The 8,743-nt window shown below is 48.9% G+C and overlaps 3 protein-coding genes across 11 annotated transcripts in view; 2 read left to right on the top strand and 1 right to left on the bottom strand.

Moving 5' to 3' along the window:
* Positions 1 to 262, bottom strand: part of Neurl4 (neuralized E3 ubiquitin protein ligase 4) — an 11,932-nt gene extending 11,670 nt beyond the window's left edge. Inside the window, exon 1 of the mRNA XM_033762729.1 lies at positions 130 to 262. Within this exon, the coding sequence (XP_033618620.1) occupies positions 130 to 262 (133 nt within the window). The remainder of the gene's footprint in view (positions 1 to 129) is intronic.
* A 75-nt stretch (positions 263 to 337) lies between these two features.
* LOC104855822 lies at positions 338 to 5,571 on the top strand. Of its 6 annotated transcripts, none has more exons than XM_010614829.3 (8): positions 338 to 1,739; positions 2,058 to 2,165; positions 2,265 to 2,336; positions 2,556 to 2,599; positions 2,740 to 2,991; positions 3,651 to 3,809; positions 4,283 to 4,451; positions 4,526 to 4,915. In XM_010614829.3, exons 1-8 carry the CDS (start codon positions 1,246 to 1,248, stop codon positions 4,527 to 4,529), a joined length of 1,302 nt encoding a protein of 433 aa, XP_010613131.1. In that variant the 5' UTR covers positions 338 to 1,245; the 3' UTR covers positions 4,530 to 4,915. The 6 variants fall into 6 exon arrangements, 4 of the variants coding, with proteins under 4 accessions (XP_010613131.1, XP_033618710.1, XP_010613132.1 ...); XM_010614828.2 differs by having other exon boundaries at positions 339 to 1,739; positions 2,556 to 2,644; positions 4,526 to 4,910; XR_778492.3 differs by lacking the exon at positions 4,283 to 4,451 and having other exon boundaries at positions 2,556 to 2,644; positions 3,667 to 3,809; positions 4,526 to 4,926.
* The window catches only part of Acap1 (ArfGAP with coiled-coil, ankyrin repeat and PH domains 1), a 13,700-nt gene continuing 10,526 nt past the window's right edge, over positions 5,570 to 8,743 (top strand). For 2 of the 4 annotated variants that reach the window (XM_033762817.1, XM_033762815.1), the window contains exons 1-2: positions 5,570 to 5,641; positions 6,159 to 6,216. In XM_033762817.1, coding sequence (XP_033618708.1) covers positions 5,589 to 5,641; positions 6,159 to 6,216 — 111 coding nt within the window. In that variant the 5' untranslated portion in view covers positions 5,570 to 5,588. Of the gene's footprint in view, positions 5,642 to 6,158; positions 6,217 to 8,033; positions 8,241 to 8,743 lie in introns of those variants that run through there. The other 2 variants (XM_033762818.1, XM_033762816.1) reach the window with 2 other exon arrangements.

The following is an 8,743-nucleotide window of genomic DNA, read 5'->3' as shown; positions in this document are numbered from 1 at the left end:
CACCGTGGCAACCGCGGAGGGCAGATACCCCGAGGGAATACGACCGGGAAGGGAGGGGAGCTGGGGCCAGATATGCTTTACGGCAGTGCCGGGCAATGAAGCATCCCGGGCTAGGGAACTAATGACTACCACGAAGGGAACAGAAGGAAGACCGGGTCGGGCAGGCTTGCTTTACGGCACGGCTTGAAGAAGGAGTGGCTCCGAAGGAAGACTTGGGCAAGGGGGCTTTTGCGACAGAGGAAGGAACGTCTGCCTCAGGCATCTTTAAGACGGATGCCAGCGCCCAAGCACGCTTTGCGACAGAGACACCAGCGATCCCGCCCCCACTGGGGTAAGCGACAATTGAAGTATTCACTTTATGGCAAAAGCAGGCGTCTTTTCTTCGCGCTACACGCTTTAGGAAGATGTTAAGTGGGGTTTAGAAGAAGCCTCGGAGAGCCTTGTGAACGAGTCTCTATCCTCTACACCACTGAGGTCGGAAATGTTGCAATACCCCCACTTTAAGTCACACCTCTCCCAAGAGGTAGAGAGCCAATTTTCGAGAGAGGAAGAAAGCTTGAGAGTAATTCAAATCAAGCCCATTTTATACGACAATTCAACCAAACTCTTGGACTTTAAAGCCATAAATAAGAGCGAGGCGTGGTGGCACACGCCTGTAATAAATTTGGGGAGATGAGGCAGCGAGATCGCCCGAGTTCGAAGCCAGCCTCGACTACAAAATGAGTTCTAGGCCAGCTTGAATTACATAGCGAGACCTTGTCTCCAAAAAGAAGTCACAAATGAAGTCCAGAAATGCAAAGGAAGTTTCAAGGAACGCTGTAAAGAAGAGATCTGCAGAGCTAACGTCCCAATTACAGCTTTTCAGAGCTGGCTCCAAAATCGGAGAGATGTGACGTCACAATCAAGGCTTTCCGCACCCCCACCCCCGCCCCGGGCCAGGCCCTCTGGCTATGATTGGCTGATTTGTACTATGGGTACTGGAGAAGGGCGGGAACAAATCGCCATGACAAAGAAAGACAGTCTTTGAGTGGGATTCAAAAGGAAGGGAGAGCTGCAGGGGCTCCCAGGCTAAGATCCCTGTGTAGTTTTGATTACGCCCACCACAGCTCCCGGGAGCTGGAGGGCTGGGGACCCGCCGGATCCAGAGTGTCCCCAGCCCTCTCCAGAGAGGGCGGGGGCCAGGGGCGGGGTTAGGAAGAGCAGGGAGGCGGGGGCGAGGTAGCCGAGTGGCCCCTGGCTGGGGCCATGGAGAAGCAGGAAAGGCCGGGAGATGCTAGCGGCCCTCGTAGGGAATCCCCTGGAGGGGCAACCAAGGGAGTACCTGGAGGGATCAGAGGAACAGTAACAGACACAACGCTACCCTCCGGAGTAGTCTTGTTTCACGGTTCGGGACCCCCCTTGCACTCCAGGGGCACCTCAATTCACAATCCTGGTTCAAGCCGGCCTTCCCAGGGGGCAGTGACACTTGGTTCTGAGCCCAGTCAGCACCCTGGGGAGTTTGCAGGCTACAGCCGTGGATCCAGCACATCCTCTGGTGGATTCAACATCCCTTACCCTGGAACCAGTCTAACCGCAGCGTCCAGCTCTGGGCCTGGGGAGCCTAGGGTATACAGTTTGGGGCGCAGTCCGGGCTCCGAGTCAACTTCCTTGCATCCCTACAACTCCTGTGAGGACCATCCCCGGAGCATCTTGAAACACAACTGCAATATCTTGCAACAGAAATCACCCAGTGCGGCGATGTAAGGGGTCCAGCTTTGCTTGCAGATTGGAGGGAGGAGTTAGGCAAATAAGAGCCAAGCCATAGGGAAGGGCAGAATCCGAGAACTAGGTATGAGAGTGAGGGTAGTTGAGTAGAAAATATTATGTTCAATATTAGGTTCCAGGCCTTCCATAGAACAGCAGGTGCTCACACAGTACCATGGTTATCACTGGGTCAGACCTCATCCCTAGCCTCTACCAGATAAGAGTTTCTTAAATGACTGAAAGGATAAGGAAAACCTGTGAGGAGGAGAATCACTAGGCATTTCCCACCTTTTCTGTGTCTCTTCCCACCCCAGGAAAAAGTCTCAGCATTGGGATGAGATGAATATCCTGGCCACTCACCATCCAGCTGATAAAGACTATGGTTTTATGAAAGTGGATGAGCCCAGCACCCCCTATCACAGGTACCAAGCTTTTCAACCTAGACTCCGTTCTAACAAGGGACCAGGGGAGGAGGCAGTGAAGCCTCTGCTCACCTCCTAGCACTGTTTCCTCCTCTGCAGACTGCAGGACAGTGATGAGGACCTGTCTGCAGGGTCCTCCCTCAATGTGACCCCTGAAGTGCTGGCAGAGAGGTAAGAGTCCGTTGGAGTTTTGGATCTTTACTACTACTCATCTGTGAACTTTAGTCTGAGGCAGCTTTACTTTTTGGCCCCAAATAGGAGGTACTACAATTCCTATCAGGCCTGACCAAGACCAGTCTGGTGGGGTCAACCAGGTTGGTCCCATCTACCATTTGCCCCCGTTGTTGTTTTCTCCTTTTGATGCCCCCAACTAGTCTCCCTCCTCTTCAGGTTTGCAACAATGGACAGTTTCCTCCCCAAGGTCCTCCAGAATGGTAATAACAGATGCTCAATAGCTACAGACAACTTTTCCAAGACATGTGAGATGCAGGGTGGGCATGAATGGAAAGGGGAGGCAGAATGAACCTTTGTCAAGTTTCCAGTGGGAAAACCAAGCTCTTGTACTGGCCTACAGACTCCAGTGATTTTTACAAGCACCGCAAGAGACACTACAATGAAGGAAAATTCCTCAGGGCTCAGAAAAACATGCCCTTGTATGATGACAAGGACAGCAACTGGGGCAGCGCCAGCGTCAGCAGTGGTGGTCAAGGTGTGATGATGGACCCAAAGTCCAGGCCTGTGGAGAGAGGCTGGCCAGGAGCAATGGCTGGAGCAGTCAAAGATGAGACTGCTCGGGTGACTGTGAGTGACGTCCTAGAAGCCAAAGGTTAGTAACAATGGGGAGGGGGGCCCTCCCAGAATTCAAGGGAGTTGTAATCCTGAGCCTATTCCAGAGCCCTTAGTCTTCTTGGACTTTCTGTTCCTCACATCTCCACCATAGTCTTCTTCAGTGGGTGTCAGCTTACAGCCCTGCTGCCTGACATGGAGGCAGTGCTGGGAGGTGACTCCAGGGATAAAGGAGGCTGCTGGAGTGGAATTCCCAGAGAGGACTGGCTCATGAAGAATAGAAAGTTTAAGAGGGGGCTGAGGATTTAGCTCAGTGGTTCCACCACCACCTGCCTTGCAAGTGCAAGGTCCCAAGTTTAATCCCCCCTACCAAAAAAAAAAGGAGAAAGTTTAAGAGGAATAGAGAGGTTATTGAAATTTTTCTAAAATGGGGCAGGGATGGTTAAAATAAATAAATGAGGCTGTGTGTGGTGGCACATGTCTATGATACTAGTACTTGGGAGGCTAAAGCAGAAGGATCCCTATGAGTTTGATGCCAGCCTGGGCTATATAGTGAGTATAAGTCCAGCCTGTCTCAAGAAAACAAGGGGGAGATGAATAGGAGAATGAGATGAAAACTCAAGACAAGCCCACCATACACACCTGAAGGCCTGGACACACCAGGTGGCCACAGACAGATTGCTTTGGATGATTCCTCAGATTCCTCTACCTGCAGAAATCAGTTCCTCCCAGCATCGGCCTCCATCATATTGGAAGAGATTGATGAGCAACGCAAGGAATATTACAACAAAGGAATATACCTGAGATCCTGCTCCCACCCAGAACTTGAAGAGGACACAGAAGACGAACAGCAGAACGGTGAGAGCCAGGGCGGATGGTCTGGAGGGGTGGGAGGGCTGAGAATCAACATCGGTTGGGTGCCAAAACCTTCATCCCATTATACTTCCAGGCTCCATAGGCTTGATCTAGGTCATTGAGAATCCCATAACCACTGAGGTTCATCTATTGGACCACATGGGAAGCCCCTATATGGATCACAAGACCCCTGAGGCTTCCCTGACCATGCCTGTGACACTGTTACGACCCAGTCAAAGCATCAGGCCACCATCTCCCTAGGCCTGGCTTTTGACAAGTTGCCATCTCCCATCTCTCAGCCTCCCAATTCTGTTAGGTCAGTACAGCAGTAACAGGTAGTAAGAGAGTTCAAGGCCCCTATTTTTTAGGACAGCAACCAGGGAGGCTCTGAAGGGATGGGACAACCTCTAGTTTGGCATCACCCACACCTCCATGCCTTCTTTTTTACTCCTTTCTGCCACCTTACCCAACCCCAGAAGCTACCATGTCCTCCAGTGACAGTGGGTCTCAAGTGGTATCCAGCTGGTATCAATGGCTGGAGGCCAAGGGGCTGAGCTGCCAAAGCCCAGGGAACTCAGAGAGGGAACATGGGAGCAACCAGAACCCACCAAACTGGAACAGGCGCAGATATGAGCCTGGGCAGAGGTAAGGGGTGCCTGCAGGGAGCAGAGGGGCTGAAGTCACATGCAAGAAAGCCCCTAACCCATCCTCTTCTCTAGATGAGACCTGAAGCTCCAATGGACGGACTCAGGAAGAGGAAATCAGACAACGGAAAACATAGCCAGCTCGGGGTGGGATAAAGGCAACCTTCCCCTGCCCTTACTACCCTAGGAATGGACAATAAAGATAAGAACAGCAGGAATCTGGTCACTGTGAATTGGTTGTCCAGGCTGGTCCTGCTAGGTCAGGGATAGGAGTGGTGGGAGGAATGTTTACACACAAGAAACCCAAAAAGCAGTCCAGAGAGAAGGAAGCTGAGAGCAGCTCAGTAACTAGTTTCAACAAGAATCTAGGAATGAGAAGATCCAAGCTGCAGCAGGATGACAATGAGTGATACAATTAATTTAGTTGATCATAAATTTACCCAGTAGCATTTTTTCTTTCTTTCTTTCTTTCTTTCTTTCTTTCTTTCTTTCTTTCTTTCTTTCTTTCTTTCTTTCTTTTGAGACAGTGTCTTGCTATGTTCCGGCTGGCCTTGAATGCACTATGTAGCCCAGACTGGCCTTAAACTTGCTATGATCCCCTTGCCTCTGCTACCCCAGTGCTGGGATTACAGACAAATGCCACCATATCCAGCATCTTTAATTGTTATAACAACTCTGGAAGGAGGGCTTTCCATCTGTATCTTCCAGACAAGGAAACTGAGGAATCAGAGAACTTGCTGAGGTTCACAGAACTACTAAGTGACAGAGCTAGCATTTGAACCTAGATCATCAAGCCCCAAAACCTCAGTGACAAAAGGAGAAAGCGGAAAAAGACCAGGAGGAAGGTGACAGCAGATAGTCTCTGGGGGCGGGGCTGTGGCTTCTCTGATCTCAAACCCCTCTCGGCCACCCAGGCTCCACCCCTACCCCTCCCAGCACCGTCTGGAACTGTAGGGTGAGAGCTCCTCCTAGGACACCCATTTTTCTTGGGGAAAGAATTGCACCCCCTCAGGTCCTCCCCAGCAGAAGACTTTCTCCTTCCTCACCCACGGCCCCTCCTAGGGCTGGGAGTGCCTTGACCAACCCCCAACACCTGCCTGGCCTCCCGGGCTACCCGCCCCACAGCAATCAAGCTGAAATGACTGTCAAGCTGGATTTTGAAGAGTGTCTCAAGGACTCACCCCGTTTTCGGTAAGTGTGCACAAGTCTGCAGGGAGCGGGCTAAGAAGGAGAAGGTCCAACATTTCTCAATATATAACAGACACAGCTCTTCCCAGGCTAGGCCTCCCTCCAGGGAATAGGCCTTCAAGGGACCAGATGGATCTGGTGGGCCAAAATGGTATCTCTGCTATCACACTGGGGTCCTCCTATCCTCTGTACTCCCTCCAACTTCTGACTTCTCTCACCCCTCAGACCAGGCATCGCCTTCTCCCTCCCTGGGCCCCCTGCCCCTCCCCCAGCACCTGCTCTGGGGCAGTTAGCAACTTCCTGCCATTACCACATCCACCCTCCTCCTACTCTTCCTGCTCTGGGCTGGGCTGTAGTAAGTAGTTTAGACTGTGCAGATGAGTGAGCAGGTGGATGGCCCATCTCAGCTCAGCAGTTTTCTCTGTACCCACTGGCCCACAACCTCAACCCTGACCCTAGTGAGGTGGGCAGGCTTGGTGGACCCAAGCTCTTTTCCCATGACCTTTCCCTCCTTTCCCAGAGCCTCTATTGAGTTGGTGGAAGCTGAAGTGTCAGAATTGGAGACTCGTCTGGAAAAGGTGACCCTGACGTGGAGAGTTGAGCCAGGAACAGATTAGGAAAAGGGTCATCCCAGGGATAAAGTTGGAGACTGAGAATGAGTTCCAAGGTTATTGAATGCTAACTGTATAGGGTAGCTATTTGAGGCCGGCAGAGAAGCAAAAATGGTGGTTCTGTGCACTCAAGGATCTTAGGATCGTAGAAAACAAGGCTTACTTTTGGACTTAATACTCTGCTGAATCGGTCATGGGCATTCACAGAGAACAAGACCATTTCTGCCCAACAGAGCCCACAAACTGGCTGTGGAAGTAAAACCAATGACACATTTAAACATAAGTTGCTAAGGTCTGTCCTGACCACTTTTGCAAAAACTACACGTAACATGCATGTACACACACAGACACACACACTCCCATCCCTCTAACTCTGCTTTTTCTCTGTGGTATTTACCTCTATCTGACATGATATTTATTTGCTGTTAGCTTGCTTGCTTTTCTTTCTTTTTTTTCTCTCCTTTCTCTTTCCAGTAGGGAGTATTCACATTGAGCTATGTCCTTAGCCCTTTTTGTTTATGTATCCTTTGTTTATTTATTGAGACAGGGTCTTGCTTTATAGCCTTGAACTCACAGTGATCCTCCTGCTTCAGCCTCCCAGAGTGCTGGGATTATAAGCATGTTCCACCAAACCTGGCCTAATGTTTTTTTGTTTGTTTGTTTGTTTGTTTGTTTTTGTACTGGGGATCAAACTTGGGTCCTTGTGCTTCAGAGGCAGGTTGTAGAACCACTGACCTAAATCCCCAGCCCCTAGCCTAATTTTTATTTTGAGAGAAAGTCCCACTAAATCTCTGAGTTGACCAGGTTGGGCTGAACTTGCAATCTTCTTGCCTCAGCCTCCCAAAGTGTTGGGATAAGAGGTGTGTACCACCATGCCAAGCTTTTTCTGTTAGTTTCCTATTGCTACTTAACAAATTACAGTGGACCCTTGACTTACAAACTCAGTACGTTTGTGAGGGCTGGTTGTAACTCATGTTGGTTAGTTGAAGGCTCAGGCTCCTCTAGACAGCTTTCAAAGCCACACTCCTGTGTACAGGCAGATCTCAGTGTCCTTAGAGACATTGTCCCAGAATCTCTCAACCCCACACAGGAAAGGATGTTGCCATGTTCCTTCCAGAACTCTTTAAGGGTTAAATCTGTATCTGAGACCATCTGGAAGCACAAGTGACTGGCATTTCAGATCATAACTCAAGACTTTGGTTATACATTAAAACTATAATTCTGAGGAAAAAAAACCAACCTAAAATTCCAGTTATAACCCAAGTTGTTCATTATGTCAGGCTGGTCATAACTCTAGGGTCCACTGTATCAAAAAGTTAGTGGCTTTGGAACAATATGCATTTGTTATATCTTCTGTGAGTCAGGATTCTAGCTGTTCCTCTGCTCAGGGCCTCCTAGAGTGCAGTCAAAGTCTTGGCTGAGGTTGTAGTCTCATCAGTGGCTTGAAATTTTCACCTGAGGTCATGTGATTGTCTAAAGAATTCAGCTCCTTGATGTTGTGGAACTGAGGCCCTCATCTCATGGAACTGTTGTAGTACTGGGGCCATTCATGCTTCCCTATGATATGGCCCTCTCCTTCAGCATGTAACATCATAGCAGCTTACTTCCGCTTCTTGCCTTCTCTTTCAAGGCCAAGAGGAAAGTCTTAAGTGCAGTAGTGCGTAGGTAATCCCGTATGTTATGATTACATACATCATAAAGTAATCATAGGAATGCCATTTATCACTTTTGCTTCACTGCTGGGAGTGCCGTTACATTTCGTTTGCCGTATTTTTTTGGTTTGAAGGAAGTCATATCATGGCCTTGTTTACACTCAGGAGTAGGGATTATACAAGGATGCATAAAACATTGGGGGCCATCTTAGTGTGTGCCCATCCCAACTGCCTGTTTCTTGTCTATTTCCCTCCAGTAGAATGGAAGTTCCATGAGAGGCCTTATGTTTTATTTTTGTACAACCCTCAGTACCTGTACTACAGCCTGAAAGCTAGAAGGTGACCAATTAATATATTTTCCCTTCCTTTCCTTCCTTCTTCCCTTCCTCCCTCCTCCATTTCCTCTTTCTTTCTTTTTCTCTCTTCCTTTTCTTTTCTTTCTTTCTTTAACACAAGATTCTGCTGCTTTGCCCAGCTCCTGGGCTCAAGTAATCCTCCTGCCTTAGCCTCCCCTGTAGATGGGTGTACAGGCAACATGCCACTGCATATATTTATTTATGTAATTGTTTATTTATTTGCAGTGCTGGGGCTTGAATCCAGGGCTTTATACATGCTAGGCAAGAGATTATCACTGAATTACATTCCCAACCAATCATTTATATTTTAAGTAATTTTTTTTAGATAGGGCCATGATATGTACTTCAGGCTAACCTTGAACTCTTATGTAGCCCAGGATGGCTTGAACTCCTGACAACCTTCTTGGCTCAGCCTCCCTCCCAACTGCTGGGATTATAGGAATGGACCATCAGATTTTTTTTTTTTTTTTTTTTTTTTTTTTTTTT

The sequence above is a fragment of the Fukomys damarensis genome, unplaced genomic scaffold (assembly GCF_012274545.1).
Source record: "Fukomys damarensis isolate Sample0158 unplaced genomic scaffold, DMR_v1.0_HiC HiC_scaffold_13, whole genome shotgun sequence".
Classification (NCBI taxonomy): domain Eukaryota; kingdom Metazoa; phylum Chordata; class Mammalia; order Rodentia; family Bathyergidae; genus Fukomys; species Fukomys damarensis.
This window is presented reverse-complemented; position numbering and strand designations above follow the sequence as displayed.